Raw genomic sequence first — 22,402 nt, forward strand, 5'->3', positions numbered from 1 at the left:
TCGCAATTCTAATACTTTGTCACCATCTGCTGTGTTTAATCACTGTCAGGGACCAAATACACCATAAGGTACAATTCTGTACAAAAGTGTAGGCACCTTAAGTGGAAAGAAGCTCTGTGTTGTACAAACTTAAACATGACATCTTTCTGCAACTTCTAATTCACAATTAGTTTTGTTACAGTTTTGTAGATATTTAAAATAATAAAATAATGAATATGGCATGTACAAAAGAACCCTAGCAGTCAATACTTAGCAACATCTGTATCGGCAGAAATTACAGCTTCCAAACATTTCCTGTTGCCATTTAAGAGTCTTCAGATTCTTACTTTTGGATTTCTTACACTACTCTTCCTTGCAGAACTGTTCTAGCTCAGAAATATTCTTAGGTCTTCTTGTATCCACTGGATGTTTGAGATCTTCCCATATTTTTCAATAATATTCAAACTTGGGGACTGCGAAGGTCATTCCAAAACCTTAATCTTTTCATTCTGTAAGGACTTCATGGTTGATTTTGAGGTATGTTTTGGATTGTTGTCTTGCTGATATATCATACTTCTTTTCAGTTTCACTTTCTTTGCTGACTCTGGGACATTAGCTTCTAGGATTTGTCGATAATTAGTTGCAGATCTTGCCTGGACTTTAACTTTCAAGTTCTGAATGATGTTTCTGACAGTTAAAATTGTAAGCTGGAAGCCTTAGAGACCTTATAGCCTTACCCTGCTGTGTAAGAGTGAATCATCTTTATTTTCAAGTCCTCAGACAACTGCTTAGAGGAGCCCATGGTTGTTGAAAGTAGGCAGAACAACAATCACAACCTGACAGGTTAGAAGGGTCAGAGTATTTGTTCAACCATGGAATTGTCTTCACCTGACTTAAACTGTGAATAAATACTGTATATTGTGATTTCATGTACTGTGCAGTATGTATTGTATTATACTACTTTCTGTATACACACAAAAATAGTATAATATTATATGTTGGAATTGAAAAGGGTATTCTAGTTATTGAAAAGCTGATGTACTGTAACAAGCATTAGGGAACTTTATTGTGCTGCAAGAAAATAATCACTTGATTTTTTATTTCTATTTTATACTTAATAACCACTGCAAACCACCCGTCTGCTTTGCAAATCATTAACAACAATTGCTATAATAATGACATGTTTGCCCTTCACTTTTAATTGTACGCATTCCACATATGAAGGAGAAAAGGCTTACAATATGGTATGCAGACCCTTAAGGCAATGTGATCAAGCAAATGTTTGGATTGCCAAAAATGAGGTCCTACTGCTGTGGCACAGCAGAGAATCTTTTTTTTTCTTTTGAACCGAAACTCCGCTCATCATCACTAGAATCCATTCAGCTCACAGTGAGATTATTATAATACATTTAATAATATAATACATATTATAATACAGTGAGATTATTTTACAGTACATCATTCCTTCTGGAATTTCATGTTTGTGAAATAAACTGGCTTTTGATTTCCCCCATTTCAGTCTTTCAACAAGCTTCATTTGCTTGTCAGCTATCATTCTGTCTTTTGGTAGTCAATACTGCAGCCCTGCTAACTTAATAATGAATGGTGATCCCTGAGTATATTAGAAGAATGTGGTAGATAGCATGTGCCGTACCCTTTTCCAGGGTTTCTGAGGTCGAGACGGTTTTAGAAGAGTTAATAAAAACACTTGGCAAAACTAGAGAACCCTACAATATATTGTACTCAATTATAAAATAACTACAGACTCTACCCTCTATGTTGAAATGAAATCAAACATACCCACGGGGGACATGATCAAATTCCCACAATATATTGGGGCGTGTCATACCAAGGTTGCATACAAATGACACAGTTCTCTTAAATTATACAAATGTGTGAATTTTGATTTGGTTTGACAAGATTATCTGTTCCTCATTCACACATCGTTCTGAGGTTTCTCAATAACCACTCAACAATGAACAGATTCTGATGGGCATGAAAGTTCAGAGGTAAAGAAATGGTAAAAAGTCAAGACATGCACTAGAAATGTTTTTCATCAGAGATGGGTCCACATAAATAAAACTGTGACGAAAATATGTGACTTTACTCTCCCAACACAAGACTTCAAAGAAGTCACATGACAAAATTATCTTGATAAATTTTACAATTTACCTCAAACTGTCTGGTTTTGGAAAAAGAGCACATTTATATATGAGGGTGACCAAAGGATCATTAAATCTGGATCATAGTTAAAACTGATTAATATCAGTGCCTTTTACCCTTAACACTTAATGTTACTTTTTAATTTTTAGAAAAAGCAGCTCTTTCATCTGTAGCAAATATAAAACAGCAAAATACAGGGGGCAGACAAAATAATGGAAACACCACATGAAAAAGGAGCTTAACTTTGAAGTAACTAAATCACAATTTCAAATGCAGCTGCCAAGGTGAGTCATATTAGGCTGATTGCCAATTAGCAGTATGTGTCAGCTATAAAAGAGGTCTGACGATCAGTACTTTGATATGCAAGTTTTGAGGCCATATGAGGCCACTAACAGATTTCCTAAGAGGCCAAACAGTCGGTGCCCGAATTGCAGGTGCATCAGTCACACAAACTGCAATGTGTCAAGGGGAACAGTCTCAATAATGACAGCATATGCCAAACATGGACAAACTGCATCGGCAAAGAGGAACAGTGGTCGCAAGTCAAAGCTCACTGACAGGGATAGACAGACACTTCATAGGATAGTTGCTAAATGCCACAAAAGTACAGCCTTAAAAATTACCACAGAATTGAATCAGCACCTCTGTGACCCAATCTCAACAAAAACTGTACATCGTAAGCTTCACACAGCTGGAATTTATGGCAGGGCTGCCATTTGGAAACCGCTTGTATCAAATGACAATGCACAAAGATGCATAACCTAGTGTAAGGAGCACAGAACCTGGACCCCTGAGGAATGGAAAAAAGTAATATGGTCTGATGAGTCATCTTTTACCCTATTTCCTACATCTGGATAGGTTTATGTTTGGAGAAAGCCAAAGGATGCCTTTAACCCACAATGTCTGTTGCCAACTGTTAAACATGGTGGGGATCCATAATAGTATGGGCAGCCATCTCGTGGGAGTCATTAGGTCCAATGATTGCTCTGCGTGGTTGTATAATGGCCAAAGAATATGAGGCCATTTCACAGGTGCACCCTATGGTGCAAACACTGTTCCCTAATGATGGTCCCATATTCCAGGATGATAATGCCCCAATACACACTGCTAAACAAATTCAAGAGTGGTTTCATGAACACCAGGATGAAGTCAAACGCCTTCCATGGCCTCCCCAATTACCAGATCTAAACATCATTGAACCTTTATAGGAAGTTCTAGAGCGCAGAGTGCAAAGTACATTTCTACCTCCTTCATCCTTAAAGGCCTGGAGGCTTTTCTTCTTGAAGAATGGTGCAATATCCCACTACACACAGTTCAGGACTTGTATGGCAGCATTCCAAGAAGGATTATAGCTGTTCTGAAGGCAAAGGGTGGCCATATTCCTTATTAGGTCCTTGATATTAATATATTGTTGTTATGTGTTTCCGTTTTTTTGTCCATATCCTGTACATTCCTAGGGTAAGTGCCCTTTCTTGTTTTTTCAATATTTAAACAATTGTTTTCTGTGACTGTTACCATGAACACCCAGCTCTCCTGCTCTAATCCCCCAGCATCCTTATGTTTTGACCAAATCTTTAATGTGTAAGGTGCCAGCCCTCTTTCTGACTTTGCATAAGAGCGTTGGTACCATTGATACTGTTTACACAAACACAGTCCTGTACTGCTGCACAGCCAATCCACCATGGCCTTCAGTATGCATAATGCCAGCAGGCAGGGCAACATTCCAAGGTTAACAGAAGCACCTGGCTGATTGCCACACACACTCCTAATACAGAGCCCACTTAATGTATAAACACCAGCTTAAGGCATCTGGTTTAAATGAACTGAGAAATACAGTTATGCCAGAGGTACAGAGTCTGTCTTACTTTTAATACTTTTAGAAGATGGAGGAGCTAGTCAAATGCATTTAATAGTTGCAATATAGTAAGTCTATATTTATAATGCTGTGAACAGATTAATATAGATTGATGCAGTATACAAAATCAGCATTTTAACACTGCTCTGTTTGAAAGGCTGCATTTTAATAAATCCTGTTAAAATGTCATTTCAAACTGAGTCTTTGCATCAGTACAAAAAATCAGCTCTAATTTTTCATCTTAAAAAGAAAAATACCCCTTAGAATGCTTTAGGCATAGAGCATTACAACTATTAAACTCAGATATAATAATATTTAGCATTTAAGTGAAAGGGAACATTCATGTGTTATCTGTTGCATCTTTTACTCCAAATAAGGAAACTTTCTATAGATGCATATAAGTGTTTTTTTTACATTCTGGTATAGCACTAGCTACAGGCTGGTTATAGTACAATACGGCTGTAATAATCCCCCTATCAATGTAATCCATATTTGGCAGATAATAAACCAAGTGTTTGTGTGCACATCCATTTAGTAATAGATCCTTAGTTCCATATGGGCTGGTGTACTTGTAAGTCTTTTAAGGTTAAGTCTTTTCCATAACGCCACTTATTTTTCCACATTACATAACGTGGAAAGGAAAAACTAAATTCAATGAATTCAACAATGTTTTCTTAGAAACCTCATTTATCTTGTATTCAGCTCACAGAAAGATTATCTTGTATTGCTACAAGTCCCCTGTAGCAGATCTAGGATACAAATACATTGGTGAACTCTCTAACTCTGTAAAAGTTGCATTGTAGTCCTGGAATTCATCACTGATTGGTCAGAAGGTCACTGATGAAAAGCTTCTGCATGGCTTATTGTGCAATTCCACAGGAAAAATGACCATAGAGTTACGTTTAAACTCAACCAGATAATTACAATGTACAAAATGTTAATACAAGCTTAAAGAATTTTCAGACTACAACAGTTATTTTTGACTATTTTTAGTAGAATCCCACATGTCAAAAGCAGACCAGTCACTGAGCTCAAATTCAGGAAATTAAGCATTTATGTTTACAAAACATGTGACAATGTTTATTGTATTAACCACTTTGCAAGTCATTTCTAACAGCTGTTTCATTCAGTTGCTGCAGTGAACATCTTCCCCCAGTTATTGAGAGCACCTTGATAACATCTCCTCATAAGTGAATGGTTCTGTATGTGAAGGATTAAGCATTAGGACACAACTGTAAGTTTGTCTCCAACTGTACCAATTTATTTAACTTGGGGACTCATCAGACAACAATTTTTTGATAGCTGAAAAGTGTTGTGGTGCTCTTTTCTTCCTTTCTCATTTCTTTTGTTCTACCTCTCTAATTCAAGTGAGAATGGCCCTGTACTGATATATGGTCAAGTGTAGTCAAGTGTAGTGAAGTTTTACTTCCTTATTTGTTGTATGTGCACAGCATGGAGGTAACCATGTTACTCTTTCTGTAATATAAGATGTTTGGATGTGTAAGACTCTTGTAAGATTATATGAACAGTTCCACACAAGACGTGACCATTCAGGCCATCTAGGTCCTATGGCAGTTATCAGTTAATTGATTCAAGGATCTCATTCAGCAGTTCTTAAAAGATTATTCTGAAGCACTGGCTTCAAAATAATGGCTTTTCACCCTGTTCCATACTCCCAGAACCCTTTGGTGCCTTCTGTTCTCAGTGTCTGTCCTTACCATTTAACCATTACCATTAAATCAGTGTATTGATCCATAGCAAGTCACAGTGAGGAAAACATGTTGTTCTATATTCCTTTATAAAGCCTTTGCTTTTGCTGGTGTCGTTGGACCAGAAGATGGCATACTCCCCTCCAGAAAATCCTTTCCAAACCAGTATCCCATTATACAGCATTGAGTAAAAACAGTAAAAGAACCTATGTATTCTGTAGTTTTAAGAACCTTCTCACCCCTTTGTGGAAGCCATAATACACAGGCCAATGGCTAGCTTTCTTGTTGTTATCCATGCTAAATTAGCAAAACAGCTGTTAAACAAATTTATTTTAAAACAGATGAACATAGCCTGGACCACTTTAAGGCTTCCTAAACTGTCGCAGAGCAACGGCCAGTCTAGTCTCTGGCATCAAACAGGTTGAGAAATCCTGTTCTAGAAGATTAAATTAAATCAGCATGAACACCTAAGTGTTTTTAAAGGTAACTTCATCAAGGATATTTTTTATACCAGCATGCAACACTCTTAATTAGGTAATCCTAATAACTCCTATAATGACTCTTTAGCCCAAAATTAGGTCAATGGCAAATCAATTATCACCAAGCATAGTGAAAACAATGTCTTTACAGGACAGGGTAGGATGAGTACTCTAAAGTACACTTTCTAGCCTTACTTCTGGTTTACAGGCATTGAGTCATAATCCCACAATTGGTACCTTCTCAGCCTTAGCCAAGGATATATAGGAGATATCTTAGCTTGTAATTTCTCCTCTCATACTGAGCAGACTTACTACCACCAACAACAAATCATCCATGAGGTAACTTGTCTCACAACAGACTACTTTCAGTAGGTAAAAAACCTTATTTTACATAACATATTCTTGTATGAAATTAAACCCTATTATGTGAAAAATGTTATTATTGCTGCACCAGAAAGTAACTCTTATCATAATACATTAAAAAAATGCTAAAGCAACTGAAACTAGTGTATAAAAACAGATATTTAGCCAAAACACATATTCTACAAATATGATTACCAGATTACCAGTAATACAGAGGCATTCTGCTGGGGATAACCACTTTCCAATTAAAAGTTAAAACATGAAAAAGTATCCTGAACCTATTATATATTCCTAAATAAAGCACGCCTCTTTAATTTTATTCAGAGCAATTTTTCTTCATTTAAAAATGTCATCTTTAGTCATTAAAAAAAATCAACTGGAACATAATTTTGTATTTTGCTAATTAAAAGTATTTTTTTAATAGTACGTAATTTTACATTTTCAAATATATTCACTAATATAGAATAATATTAGAATATTCATAAAAAACATGTTTGCATGCTATGCATTTTAAAAATTGGAATTAGGAGAACTTGTTATCAGGATGTGTAGAGTTTCTATATCCACTGTATGTGCTGTGCACAACATTAAATTTTCATCTGCAAAGGTGTTTAGACTACCTTTTTAGAATTGATAAATTATGCTGTCATGAGCCCAATTAAAAAGTGTTCATACATTATTAAAGTAATGCATTTAAAAAATGCAACTGCCATACTACAGTCTAGCCAGGTACAAGTATATTAACTGTTTAATAGTTACAATCCTCAAATATGTTTTCAAAAAGCAATACTGACTTTGTGTGAGCTGCTCAGTTAAAATGGCAAATTAAATGCATGACACAAATGTCATGAAATGTGTCTTCCTGAAATCTAAGGATCTTTTTTTAAAGAAAAAAACACACAAACGGATATGCTCATTTCAATTGCCCCTTTTCTCTTTGGGTTTTTTTTTGTTATCATTATCTACTGTTCTATCTTTTTTTTTTACTCACCACATGCTTTTGCTGCATCGATACATATCTCCTCCGCCACATACTCTCCTGGAATGTAGCCCAGAGTCTTCCCATCTGTCCCATCCTGGTTGTGGTAGAGATAGACCTTCAGCATGGACTGCTTTGGGACATGGGGGCTCCTGTGGACATCACCATTTTGGTGAGGTGTGGGGCATGTGAACATCTCCATGTCGATCATACAGGCCATAGGTCTCTAGACGATCACATTCACCTGAAACATAAACAGACGTGGCTGGTCAAATATTTTTAGCACTATTATGCTAAAGGCCTTCAATGTGTTATAACCCACTTTAATCTCGTTAGAGAAAGACCTGCAACTAGATGTGGGAGCTCAAGGCCATGACACCTCCACTGCGACCAGAAATTCCAAACACACCTTGACTACAACTACTATCAGCATAAAGTGGTGGATTTTGAAGACTAAATCCTCTGGAACAACTGCAATTTATAGAAGAGACAATGAGACAAAGGTGAGGCTAAGGTGACTGATATTGTTCATAGAGTTGACAGGCTCCTTTGTAGGGCAGGAAACAACCCAGTTGTCCACGTGGGAAAAAATGACACTGGTATAAACAGTACTTTAACCATCCAGCAAATTCAGACAACTAGGGAAGAAACTGAAGAACATGACTACCTCCTCAGGATTCCTTCCAGCATCGGGCAAAGCTGTAAAAACTAGAAGGTTAATTTGACAAAACAACTAATGGATGAGGACAGAACTGGAAAACCTTTCCGTGGCAAAGGCCATTTGTCTAGATGTGCTGGATTACATCTCAGTGGGATGGGCAGTCAGATGTACTGGTGCAAGTATCCACAAAAAAATCTAGAACAAGAATGCTAAACTAGAGTGGAAGGAGACAAAGAAAGTAAGAAAGCCCAAAAGGAAGTTGTACAGGGAGTTAAAAAAAAGATTTAAAAGAATTCTGCTTGAAGCACAGAACAAATTTATCCCGAGAGTTAACAATTCAAAAGCTAAAAAAAGTATCCCAAATGGTTCACAAATCAATTAGGAAAAATAAGGGAAAATAAAAGCACTTTAAACAAATTAAAAACAACAGAGAAATGAATACAATGAGTTGTAAGTACAGATTAAATATGTTATTAGAAAGACCTAAAAAGAGATAGAACAGAATATTGCATAATATGTGTAAAAAAAGTGTAAAAAAGTTTTTCTGTACTAAAACAGGAAAAGAACAATTAAGAATGAAGTACAATGTATCTAAGACAATGACAGTATACCTCTAGATGATAAAAAGGTAAATGGCAGAACTAAAGTACTGTACTTAAGTATTTGACTCAGATGTACATTAAGGAAAAAGTCAACAACTTGCTTCAGGCAGCAGAAGAAGTTCTTTATTAAACAGCATAGCACAGAAAATGCAGAACTCTTTCAAGTACTACAAGTACACAAGACAAATCTCCAGGGCTTGATGCCTTATCAGTTGTACTCAATGAAAGAACAAGAAAAACAATTAAAAGTCACGAACACAACTATTTTAATAGTGGCCAGGGGAAGTACTAATGGACTGGAGAATTGCTCATTTTTGCAGCTATCCATAAAAAGGATAAAACAGAACCAATTAATTATAGACCAATATGTCTATTACATGTAAACCCATGGAACAAATTCCATATACGCGATACCAGACACCTGTGAGACAAACTGGTTTTAGTGGCTGAGCAGGCTTCTCTGAAAGGGGAACACTTGTACATCACAGCCCAGATGGGTTTCGCACACTCAACACTGACCAACCACACTAATGTGCACATAAGATCAGGTGATTTACTGACTCATGGCCACAGTTTGTGGCTGGGGGGACAGTTTCCACAACACCAAATCACCCCTCTCCAGAGTAATTACAAAGTTAAAGGAAACATGGGTTTAGTAACTACACAAAAGATATGACCACCCTATTATCTCATATCGTCGATCACCTGATCTCAGTAACCTTCTTGTTCACTGCTCCCTTGACCGCCCTTAGCAGTCATCCACACCAGGCACTTTCCCCTGTAGCAGAGCTCGCTGTATCACATGCAATTACATATCTAACATCAAACTCATTCAAGGCCCCTCAGGACAATTCTGGATCACTCAGATGACATCTTGTACCTTCAGCAACCTAATTTACTGTATCGCCTGCAGTAAATGCCCAGCCATCTACATTGGGGAAACAGGAAGGAGACTTGGAAACCACTTCAAAGAACATGTTAGGGCTGTGAAGATTAAAGATCTCTCCAAACCCTCTCTCATTTCACCTGAGACAGCCATGATCGCACTGTTCTCTCCGTCTGCATTCCCAATGGAGCGTTTCTTAACTCCTACAGCAGAAAGACATCAGAAACTAAAATTTTCCTGAAACTTGGTTCACACCTTTCCCCTTCTCTCAATGAGAGATTCCATTTGCTGACCCAACCTCCTAGATATTGGTAAAGCTATAGATGCACATAACTATCAATACATACTCATATATATGTATAGGGTGGCACAGTGGTTAGCATTACTTCCGCGCAGCACTGGGCCCCTGGGTTCAATTCCGGACCTTGGGTGCTATCTTCGTGGAGTTTATATCTTCTTCCTGTGTGTGGGTTTCCTTCCACAGTCCAAAGACCTATTTGTATGTTAATTGGACAGTTTTTCCTATAAACCAACCTTATATTGAATAAAGTGGTTAAAAATGGATGGATGGATGGATATATTTAGATTTAAATGCGTACAATAAAACCATAAAAAGAAAGAAATCCTTATATGTAAGTGGTGCAGCATTACTGATGATCTCTCACTTCTTCATTACAGCCATCTTCAAAAATGCATTTCCACAAGCTTTGACTCAGCCATTCTATTCTATTCCATCAAAGCTTCATTAGACTGGTACTCTGGAACCTCTGGTTGAGTTAACATGGAAAGACCATTCTGACTCCTTCTGATATCTTAACAGCCCCCACAAGCTCAGCGTTAACTGTTGCTTTTAATATCTGAGCTAGTGCTCTGGAGCAATGGTGGTCTAAATAAAAGAGGTGAACAGTCAGGGCTGAAGAAATATACAACATATACAGTACAGTATGTGACCTACGTTTCAGATTTATAACCTTCCAAATAACATGTCTATTAATAAAAATAAAGCCTCTTTCATTTAGATGACCATTGTGTGCCCCAAATGTACAGTGCGCATTTAATTGCAATATGAGCAATTTAAATAAACTTTGGTCTTGTCCAGAAGGAACATTACGAAAGACAAAGTCTTTAACATCATCTATACATTAACATCAACCTATGATTGTGAACAGTAAAACAAAACTGCACAGAGACCATTAGGTAGTTGAAGATGTGCTGCAGGACAGAATCCTGCCTGTTTCCATATATAGGAATGTTGTGAAATATTTTTATGGCCTTTTGGTACAAAATACCACTGTTCACTGAGGGAGACCACAACATGTTAGTGTCTATCAATACAAAAGCTCTACTATCCTTTAGACTACACTGAAGTGCACTGGGGGATGGGGAAGTAATTTATGTAATAGATACTGACTAAACATTACATATGATTATATCCTTTTTATTGTTTCTTTTAAATATTACTCTAAAAGCTCTTGCTTATTTGAGTGGAGCTATGTGTGCAGAGCAACTTGCGAAATCCACAGCATCCCTACTGGCAGATCTCATGCCTTGAAGGTGTACAGGGACTCCCATCTCTCATCTCTTTAAACAATCAACCAAATAATGAGAGCAGTTCAGTGGTTAGCATTCCAGCCTTGCAGCACCGGGGCCCTGAATTCCATTCCAGACATGGGCTGCTATCTACAAAGAGTTTGTACGTTCTCCCCGTGTTTGCAAGGGTTTCCTCCAGGTGCTCTGGTTCCCTCGCACAGTTTAAAAACTGTGGCTTCCGAGAAAAATGGCCCTGGCGCAAGTGTGTGCTTGTGTCTGTCTGCCCTGCGATGGACTGGTGTCTCGTTCAGGGTGTGCCCTGCCTTGCACCCTTTGCAAGCCAGGAAAGGCTCTAGCTCCTCCACAACCCTGAATTGGAAGAAGTGGTTAGAAGATACATGGATAATAAATTAGGAATAAATTGAATTTGGATCAGTTTAACACTTATACTAGATGCAGAACCATAGAAATTGAAGAAATGCATCCTGATGGATTCTGTACAATGAGGACCCATAAAACAGGGATGTCGAATGCAGATTCGACATGTATTGTTTTTTTTTGTACTGCTTACTGTCTGAGAGCTAGCTAAATAGCATTTCGTTATACCATATACCTGTGTATGAGTATAATGACAATAAACTTCAACTTGAACTTGAGTTCATGACAATCCTTCACTCTTATTATCCTTATGCTACAGTACAAGCTTTATTCTAAACAAACAAAAAGGAGGTGTGTACTTCTTAATTAAGGCAGTACATACTTATTTATGTGAAAACCATTAAATTATACAATCAGGTCAAAACAAAATATGAAGTATGCAATGTTTAAAAATTTAGATTAAAAAGCCTTTTCCCCAGTAAGAAAATGCAACAAATATTTTTGTTATTCTATCATTCTAGTTCAAACTAGACAGTTTCTATTTTTTTAAGTTCTGAAATGTATACTAAATATTATAAACCTATGTAAATGTACTTTTTGTGGGATAAACTGAACAAGGGAGAATATTAAGATTTTCTTACTGTATCTCCACTTTTGAATAACCCTGATAGTTTTTAATGGGGTCATGTTGTCTATGAAACTATTAATAGTGTGCAGTTACACATTATCAACTTTGAATACTCAGTATCATTAGATAATTGTTTTACATAAGTCTTCCTTTGTCTGTCTCCATGACAAGCATTAAATACAGTAAAGGTCATTCATAAATCTTACAGTTTATAGCCAGGACTCACACAAAGTAAGCAAACTAGTATTCCAGTCATGAGCAATCATTAAAAAAAATAATAGATTCCCCCCTTTGAAGTTTTAATAGATTAACTGGTTATACATTCTTTCCATTTGAATCCCAAAGTAAATCACAGATTTCTGAAAAAAATCCAATAATATTAGGGAATCTGATAGCAATATTATATATTTGCTATAAGAAGATGCATGTTTTACTGCTTTGCCAATAAAATAAAAACTGCTGTTCTTAACGTGCATTAACACATTGCCATTCAGAAAAAAATACAATGCAAAAACTGTAATTCTTTTCAGTTGCCTTTCCAAGACCCCTTTGCCTCGCAACAGTATAACACAGAGGTTTTCATCTCACCTCCAGAATATTTTCAGTTACTGTAAAGTTTAGCATGTCAGGCATATTTTTTTTCAGCAGTACAATCACAAGACTTGGCTTTAGTTATTGCCTCAAACTTCATGTGATCGATACCCTTTGAACTTTATTGCAACAAGATAAATGCAACTGGCCACAGCTGAAGAGCTAGGCAGACAGACTGTCTTTCTTCAACAGTGAAGCACTGCCGATCCCAGTTATTGTCAATAAGTAATAAATAAGTTATAATAAACAGCAATAACAAAATACAGTATGTAGTCAATGATTCCTCTTCATGGTTAAATCAACGCATTCATATTTAAGATGGTCTAGTGAATTAACTTAAAGCTATTTTCAATATACATCTAAAGCTGTAACCCTATATATCCCCAGGATATTTGTTGTTCCCATTAACCTGACACTTCATTGATTTTAAAGAAGGCAGACATCATTAAAGAAAAACTCAACCAGTGAGAGGTAATTTAGTACATTTTACATGATTACTGGATCTTGACCATTTAAAATCAATTAAACAATCAGCAGGAAATAATGGGTTGATTTAAATCAGTTTTGATTCTCTGCAGCCTTACTTTAACCAGCAGAAGTTATTCTTGTATACCTTCACATTCTTTTAAAACCTCAGTATTTGTGAGGTTTAGGTACCTTGAAATCTATAGGAATGCTGAATTTCCGAATGTGGGACAACCTCACTAGTTATTCTTTTCTACCAGTGTTTTTTTATTATTTAACATTTATTTTATTTCACAACAACACTCACATACAGACATTTCTATGATAACAGCTCTATACACAACACACTTCTAATGCTTTCCTGAAAGAAACTAGATAACTAAACATAACCTATGATGCAGCTCTACATAAAAAATGTTAACTCTTTGTTAACCAAATCATGCCTTTACTACAGAGACAGATACTGGTTGGCTGAAGCACATCCACAAATTGAAGATGCATAAATGGGTGCCCACATTTACTCTCCAACTACACAGGCTACAAATACACTCCACAAATTCAGAAACAGTGGTCACTAACATTTTGCATATATAGGAGTAATTGCAAATGTAGAACTTGAAAATATTCAGGTTTTACTGTATGGAAAACAAAAGCCACAAAATGACACAACAAGTTTTAAATAGGTCCATCCTAATAGGCAATTGTGGTTAACACTAACGGTATACTGCCTAGACAAAAAGACCAAGTCAATTGGAAAAATCTGGCAATAGAAATGTTTTTAACACATCTAATACTAGATTATGTGAAAAAACAAGCTGTGAACATGGAAGAAGCACAATATTTGTGTTGGTGTGATGATTAATGAATACTAAAAAATAGATATTTTCCATATAGAATTTTTCCTGAGATAAGGCAGCCTGACAGATATGAGAAAAGATTGCCAGATGTAAATATACTTGATATGCAAATAACTATAATGATATTTGCATAATAGTTCAACAGTAGTCACTAAGAAGTGAAATATGAGTTTGGAAGTGGAAAACCTGTTTGAAACAGTGAAAATAAACTTCACAGCTCTAGGTAAACCTACAAATGATAAATACAATTAAGCCTTGCTCTCAATATTGTAATTGAGCATACATTTTCATTTGTTTCATACAGTGCTGCATTTATATTTGTTATTGCATATTCACATAAGTAAAAAAGGTAACAAAAATAATCACATGGAATATTCTATTAAAATACTGTAAAATGGACTAAAGTAAAAGATATTACCTCTACTTTACAGCAATACATCATGGATTTGCACATGAGAAAAATGTTGGCTCACCATCAGCAAGAACTAAAAGCAATCTTTGAATAAGAATAATGACTTCTTTTCAAACTACTTAAAGTTTACTCATATTTACAATGTAGCTATTTTGTTTTTCATTTTTTGTGTTCTATTAATATTCAATGTGACAAATATGATTAAAGCCCAAAGATATTTTTCAAGAAAGGCTACAGATCACAACTAAATACTGTTTAGTATTAGTTTAAAAAACAAATGAATCCATGCTTTTAGGAAAGGCGAAAATATTTAAATAGAGGTCAGCTGTCAAGGTGGACTGGTTTCTATTCTGAAATTTCTTGAAAACTAGTAAGATAAAATCATTAGCTTTATGATACACAAACACAGTTTTTACAACACAAAACATTTCCACCTGTCCTGAAAACATTCCAGTAGGTTTTCTGAAATGTTTTCTTGTCACTGTATAATATCAACACATTTGGCAAAAAAAACCCACTAACTTCCCATAAAAGCACTTCATCCCAGCTGCCAAGCATGGTAATGTGGGTATCATGGTCTGGGGTTGCTCTGCCCAAAAAAAGCAAGCTCTTCATGCAAGGAAACCCTCAAATGACACCAGATTGAAGCAGTTTAGTAAGGAAGAAGGGGCCAAAATTAATAAAAGTTTATATGAGAGACTCATAAACTGTTATAGGACATATCTAGTTGAAGTCATTGCTGCCGAAAGGAGGAGCCGCTAGTTACTGAATCTAAGTGGTCACAGACATATTCACATAAGAATACTTACTGTTGGACTGCTCTGTTAATTAAATAATCCAAAAAAAAGCCTGCGTGTTACATTTTGGTTGTCTTCATCATTTATTAAGACTTTCATGGATATCTAATTACTTTTTGGTTTAAAATATATGGAATATGGACGGACATAGTAGGTTCCAAAACTTTTTCTTGGCACTACACCAAATTACAGGAATCGGGAGTTTCAGCTGTCTTAATTGCCTTCAAGACATACACAGCACCTAAAATACTCCAAGAGCAGACCACTGTTTTCAAAAAGCAATAAATATCTTTAGTACACTGACCAACGCTCACTGAAGAGTAACATTCTCACACTAATATGTGATTTTAACTTCTGCTATAGCTGCTTGTAAGCACAGTTTCAATACACTTCTGTTCCAAGAATGCCAAGCACTTGCTTTGGGTCATCAACATGTTACAGCTATGCAACACCTCAATAGTTTTCTACCTGTTCTGAACCCTCAAACAGCCTTCTCAAAGTGTTTGTGGCTTCTCTTCCTTAGAAGGCTTTTTTAAGAGACCTTCGACAATATTTAAAAAAATGGCAAAACCCGTTCAAGGGACATAAACAGCAATACTTTGGAGAAAAATCAGATCAGAAGCTGATGTTTCTTCCACATTTTTGCAGCTTACAGACACAAACAAGGACAGTTGGTGTATAAGGTACTATTATCCAGACATATATCTATAAGAAAATAAAGCATGATTTATGCACATTTGCTTAAACAAAACACAAACCCAACCTAAAAAAATCAGAAGTAGAAGAATTCAAATATTTCATTGGTATATCCTGTGGTGATACACATGAAAGAGTAAAATAGCTGCAAAGAGAGAAGAATCTCTCTCATGGTCTTGACTCCTCGTGTTCAAGGCCCCAAAGCCAACTTCATTTTTTCCCAGGAAACCAGACAGATGACGAGTTCTGATGGTGCACAACACTCCTGCTGCCATTTCAAGGCACATCTGTGGTTTTACAGCTCCGCCGTGACATCCTTCCTACCTACTCATCTGGCCTTCCACTGTTCTCTACGAGGTGACGGCATACTTTTCTCTTCTCATGTAAGGGCCTCCGTGCGGTGTTCTGATGTGGAACAGTATTTTTTCACTTTATAAAACCCACTTTACAGATCTTTCCGTTCAAAAGCACAAAAAATCCCCCCAAAATAACAGATACAGGGATTATGCAAATTACAACCTACTGAAGATAACTGCCCAAAAACTGATTATAAAACTTTATGTGAAGAACTCTCTGTGTAGGAGCTGTCTCTGTAGTTCTTCATTTTTTTCAAAGTTATTGCTAACTACTTCAATAATTACACCTTAATGCAGGCCCACACATTCTGAAAAAAAAATCATCTTATGCAGGAAGTTTCTGAGGTTAGTAATTTTAAAAAAATTCGGAAATGTAAAATAGGGGTAATTCTGTACACAGACACATGACCTACATATATCACAATATAAATGAATAAGAAACATATTTTAATATTTTTATGAATGTTTATTCACAGCACAAAATATATTTTGTAAAAAAGGTCAACTGTACCTCCTTTTTATTTTCTATTTTTAACAAGGTTTCTAGTTCTGTTTAGGTGGACAGTTTAGTTACAGATTTCTGAAAATGGTATTAATCACAAATGTGCTTTATAACTAAATGCATAAAATAGTCCTTGTAACACATCAGGTTTATGTGCAAAGAAACAGGTTATGTCTCTGTTTAAATGCAAATTAAACAGGGTTCTGATACACAGACAACATCACTGATTGGATGTGAATAAGAAATATTTGTTCTATCTTACAAGCATGTGATGGGTTATTACATTTGAGAAGATTAGCTACACTGTTATTTAAGTCATAGTGGATATGGGTACATAGTCATCAGAAATGGGTGTTCCCCTCATTACAACTGCTGTTCACAAAAGCACTGAGACAAAGACATGTATTCAGACTCAGACATGTGAAATGCATCTCTCCGCACTTGTCATTGCTGTCAATGCAGAGAGAGACCTGCAGAAAAAAAGCCTGACAATTTTAAGTCTGGTTACAATTTTATCTAGATCTATCCAGATCCAGAGATAGGCTAATGCATGTCATCTGTATATTGTTAAGTAAAATGCAAAAATGTAAAAGAAATCAAACCCTTTAAAGCTTTTACATTGTATTTTTAGTATTTTATATATAGTTATGTAACACAGAAATGTTACATAGTATAAATATAAACTTGAAATTTGCAGTTTTTAGTGCAGAAATGTGAATGTGTGTTTTACTTTCTGGCCTTCTAATGTTTGCACTGAAGAGTACCATGTATCGACAGTATGTGCCACTACTGAAGCATACTGTAACATTTCTTATAAAGTTCTTAGAATTGTACCTTTCTCTGCAACACTTTGCAGTCATTATTTACCTCATTGGCTTTGTATCCATTACGATATTTTTTCCTGGGACTACCAGTACCAGTAATTTCATTTGTTTTTGATAAAAGCAAGAAGCATTTTTAATGCAATGTGTTTCAATGTATGTGGCCATGTATTACTGGCGCATCACTACCTGAGAGGACATATGCACTTCCTTGCCATGCTGACCATGTATGCATGTATTTCTCAGGCATCATTATTTTGGTTCCCAAAACAAAAAAATATACAAAACAAACTTGAACTGTGTAGAAAACAGAAAGCATGATTTGTTGCTTGACAGAAGTTTAACTTAAAAATAAGTTCTGAGTATTTGATAAAACGTGTACTTGCAAATCAAATTAAATTGCATCAACGGAAAAGCAAATGAGATGCTTCTGTAATTCTGAATCTGGTTCTGTTCTGGCTTATTAATATTCTTACAGCTTCTCCCAGACAGTCATCTGATTTAAATGTGACAAATTAAATTAAATCTCTGCAATGACTGGACACCACCTAAAAATTAGTCTGCAATTCCTGTTTCCAATACAAAACCCTCCAGGCAACTTCACAATGACACATCATAAATAAGATGCTACAGTAACTATAATGAAACTTTTATTTTTCTACATTACATGGAGAAGTTACAATAAAGTTACAATAAATAAGGCAATGTTTCCTAAATACTAAATATTAAGATTATCAAGCTAACTATATTATTAGTGGTAGTATTCATACACCTACATGCTGGTTAGTTTTATGGTACAGGTTGGTTAAATGCTGAATGTATTAGCATATAAGATTAAAATATCACCACCATCCATAAAATATTCAAAACTAAATTAAAGTTTTGAACAAAGTGACAGAAGAATGTTAGTTCTGTTAGTAACTATATATTGTATATAACATTTTCTTTGCACTGGAGCAATAGATGTATAAACGTTTTCCAGAATAAGTTGCCTACAGCATCTACTGCTCTTGAAATAAATGCCTTATTTAGCTCCCTTCCCAATTCCATAGCCCTGAATCAAGTCTCACATAAACCAGACAGATAAAAGACAGATAAAGCTGCATGGCTTTAAATTCAACAGGGACTCTTTTCTCACAACTGTCCTTTTAATGATTAGACTAGCAGAACTGACCACATAATTGCAACGAAACCTATAGAATAGCCTGGATGGATGAGATCCTTGGATCATATCTTCTACCAGACAGTTAACAGTTCTAATGCTAACACATTCAGTATCTTTCTGCAAGGACCAAAATTATCACCTCATTGTGATAAAAGGTTAAATTATAATACTTGTTCTCTAGATGAATGACAAAAATCCTTCTTCTATGAAATTCAGGGAATTTTACATAGGATCACCATTTAAAAATCACATGCTGACTATACCCAAAAGTAAAACCAACAGTAAGGCTATTCACTTTAAATGCAGAACTTAGATGTGCTGATTCAGAATCACAGAATGGGTATGTCTCAGATCACTGCCATTCTGCTGAGCACATATAGAGTTGTCTGCTACATCACTCAGACCTACTACATGTACACTTTAGGCTCCGAGGACAGGTCCTGTGTGCGGTAGATTGCTCTGTCCTAGGATATCTGCCTGCAGTATCCCATCCTGTTTCTGACAGTGAAGCATAAGATACAGTTGGTATAGAAAGTCACCACCCGTTTTCAAAATGTTCACTTTTTGTTGCCCTAAAGCCCAAAAAGAAGACAAATAAAATCAAAATTTATCCAGTTTTATTTACAAATTGTATCTTGCAACATCCAAGTGAAAAATTTCTGAAAATAAAAATAAAAAAATAGAATAACTAGGTTGCATAAGAGAACACCCACCTAAGTTAATGGTAGAAGCACCTTTTGCTTGAATTACAGCCTTGAGTCTGTTTGGATACATCTCTTCCAACTTTGCACACCTAGAGGGAGGAATATTTGCCCATTCCTTCTTACAGAATTGTTCAAGCTCAGTCAAACTGCATGGTGACTGTTGATAGACTGCCCTCTTCAAGTTATTCCAAAGATTTTCGATGGGACTTAGGTCAGGGCTCTGACTAGGCCACTCATGGGCATTCACCTTCCTGTCCTTCAATCACTATACGGTTGCTTTGGCGGTGTGCTTTGGGTCATTGTCATGTTGAAAGGTAAACCATCCTCCCATTTTCAACTTCCTGGCTTAGGGCTGCAGGTTTTCTTCAAGAATTTGTCTGTATTTTGCACCATCCATCTTCCCTTCTGTCCTGACAAGTGCCCCAGTCCCAGCTGAAGAGAAACACCTCCACGACAGGATGCTGCCACCACCGTGCTTTACTGTAGGAATGGTGTTCTTTTGATGGTAAGATGTACTGGGTTTTCGCCAGATGTACCGTTTTGCATTCCGGCCAAAAAGTTCGATTGTGGTCTCATCTGACCACAGCACCTTTTGCCACATCTTTAAGGTGCTTTGTAGCAAAACATAAGGAGTGTTTCTTTCTTGCCACCCTCCCATACAGTCCAGATTTGTGGAGCGCTTTGTGATACTGTTGTCACATGCACACGATGACCAGTCTTTGCCATAAAGCCCTGTAGCATGTTCAAAGTTGCCATCGGCCTCTGACCAGTCTCCTTCTCAATTGCTCATCCAGTTGGGAGAGACAACCTGATCTAGGCAAGGTCTGGGTGATGCCATACACCTTCCACTTCTTAATGATGGTCTTGACTGTGCTCCATGGGATACTTAAAGGTTCACTTATCCAAATAAGGTATTTTACTGTTGTAAATTAATTTTCAGAATGTTTTTTAATTTTATTTTCACTTGGCTAATGTGTATTTAACTGTGTGCAAATAAAAATGGAATTTAATTTGTTATATTTTCAAAGTGTCATACAACAAAAGGTACAAATTTTGAAAGGGAGTGGTGATTTTCTATAGCCACTGTATGAAAAGTAGACCTAAATTAGGGTGACCACCACTTGGTGTGTGAGGGATAATTGACACTCGACATATGCCTCCAAAGTAATTAATCTTCATTACTTTTTCTAATCAAAACATCAATTTAAACTCTCTACTTTTTATTAAACTTCTTGGTAAACTTTTAAACAGTTACAGGGTCGCTATTTCTCTTAATATTTCTCCATAATGGCAAGCAAGGAAAAAATGAAAATATAGCCCTATTTTTAACTTAAAACAAAAGTCTTAACATCTGAGGAAAAAATGAAGACAACATAACTTAGGAGAAGTCCTCATTGGTTGCAAAAATGATCACTTTTAACTAAACATTTTGAAATATAATGAAAAAAGTTAAACATTGTTATTTGTCATGGCCATAAAAACAGCCACGCACACAAAAACCTTTTTCAAGGTATGCTGCATATGGTGCGTGTAACTTCAAAACATCTACCAGTAATGCATGGAATGAACGAAAATATGTAGGTCTATGTTTGTTTACACAGTCTGAGTGAAGAGCAAAACACAATCCCGGCCAGTTTTGGGAATTTTATAAATCCTGGTCGGACTGATATTTTAGGTCTCAAAAAGAGGACATGCCTCTTTAGGTCAGCCTACCTAAATATTTAGTACTCCTAAGGTGAATTTTATAAAGGCCTATTAATGTAATATTTTTTTCCCCAATTTCCTTAGGTTGTGTGTGTGTTTGGATCAAAGGAAAGTCTTTACCAACAAAGTAAAGAAGGTGGTGAAAGTCTGAAAGCATAAAATGTTTGCTACTGCGTTTCACAGATGTAGCAACAACAGTTAATCTTGTTGTAAGCTAAAAGAGTCAATAGCATAAGTCGCAGCCATTCATACTAGACGTTTGCAAGAACATGGCTTGAACTTAACTACTGAATGTCTATCATCCACCAAATGTCCACAGCTCTAATCCATCAAGTTTCTTCAGCAATAGAAAAAACACTGTATTTTACCAGGAGAGTCAAAGAGTAAAGTATTCAAATCTGAATTATGAAGATTACATAATGTATAAAAAGTCCTGGTCAGCTGACAGTTTTGAAATAGTTGAGAGACATGTACTTGACAGAATAGAATGGATGGTAATTGATAATGGACAGTAACTCCTTTTCTGCATTTTGTTTTCATGCAGTCCATTTTTGGAAAGATGCGTGAATTACAGTTCTGTTGCAGTCTTATTGATTGGCTTATACACAAGAAAAAGTTTTGCTGACCTACAGATATTGTCTGTTGCAGCTGCAATTGTAACACTGACACAGTACACTTGGTTCCATTAATAAACCATGCAAAATCATCTGTATCCAGTAATCCCAGAATGACAGAAAACATAAATTTGAACACCTCAGTTGAAACACCAAGTTTCAAGGTTATGGAACTGTAGGTACTGTCTTTTAAAATAAAGCAAAATAAAAAATCTTTCTGAGTTTTAGTGAAGAAAGCACTTCAGCAGAGGAATAAATAATAAATGCTGTATTCATGCCAACATAAAACCAAATTATTGCCGGTTACATGACTGTCCATCAGCTTTCTCTGTATACTGTATATGTTGTGTCATAACACAAACCATGTTAGGCGTGCTGGAGGACTGGGAATCAATGTCTTCTCTGCATAGTACGGTTGTGCTTGACTCATATATTGCACAGCATTGAGCTGTGTAAATCTCCTGTGGTAGAAAGATATGATTTTGCAGAAATGACTCCTAAAGCAC

The 22,402-nt window shown here is 36.1% G+C and overlaps 1 protein-coding gene across 2 annotated transcripts in view; it reads right to left on the reverse strand.

Annotated features, from left to right (window-relative positions):
- LOC148837810 (tyrosine-protein kinase JAK2-like) overlaps positions 1 to 22,402 on the reverse strand; it is a 97,673-nt gene that overhangs the window by 39,669 nt on the left and 35,602 nt on the right. For both annotated transcript variants that reach the window (XM_088911520.1, XM_088911521.1), the window contains one exon: positions 7,540 to 7,771. In XM_088911520.1, the coding sequence (XP_088767646.1) occupies positions 7,540 to 7,747 (208 nt within the window). In that variant the 5' untranslated portion in view covers positions 7,748 to 7,771. The remainder of the gene's footprint in view (positions 1 to 7,539; positions 7,772 to 22,402) is intronic.

This window comes from Atractosteus spatula, chromosome 3 (genome assembly GCF_055471065.1).
Source record: "Atractosteus spatula isolate fAtrSpa1 chromosome 3, fAtrSpa1.hap1, whole genome shotgun sequence".
In the NCBI taxonomy this organism is placed as follows: Eukaryota; Metazoa; Chordata; class Actinopteri; order Semionotiformes; family Lepisosteidae; genus Atractosteus; species Atractosteus spatula.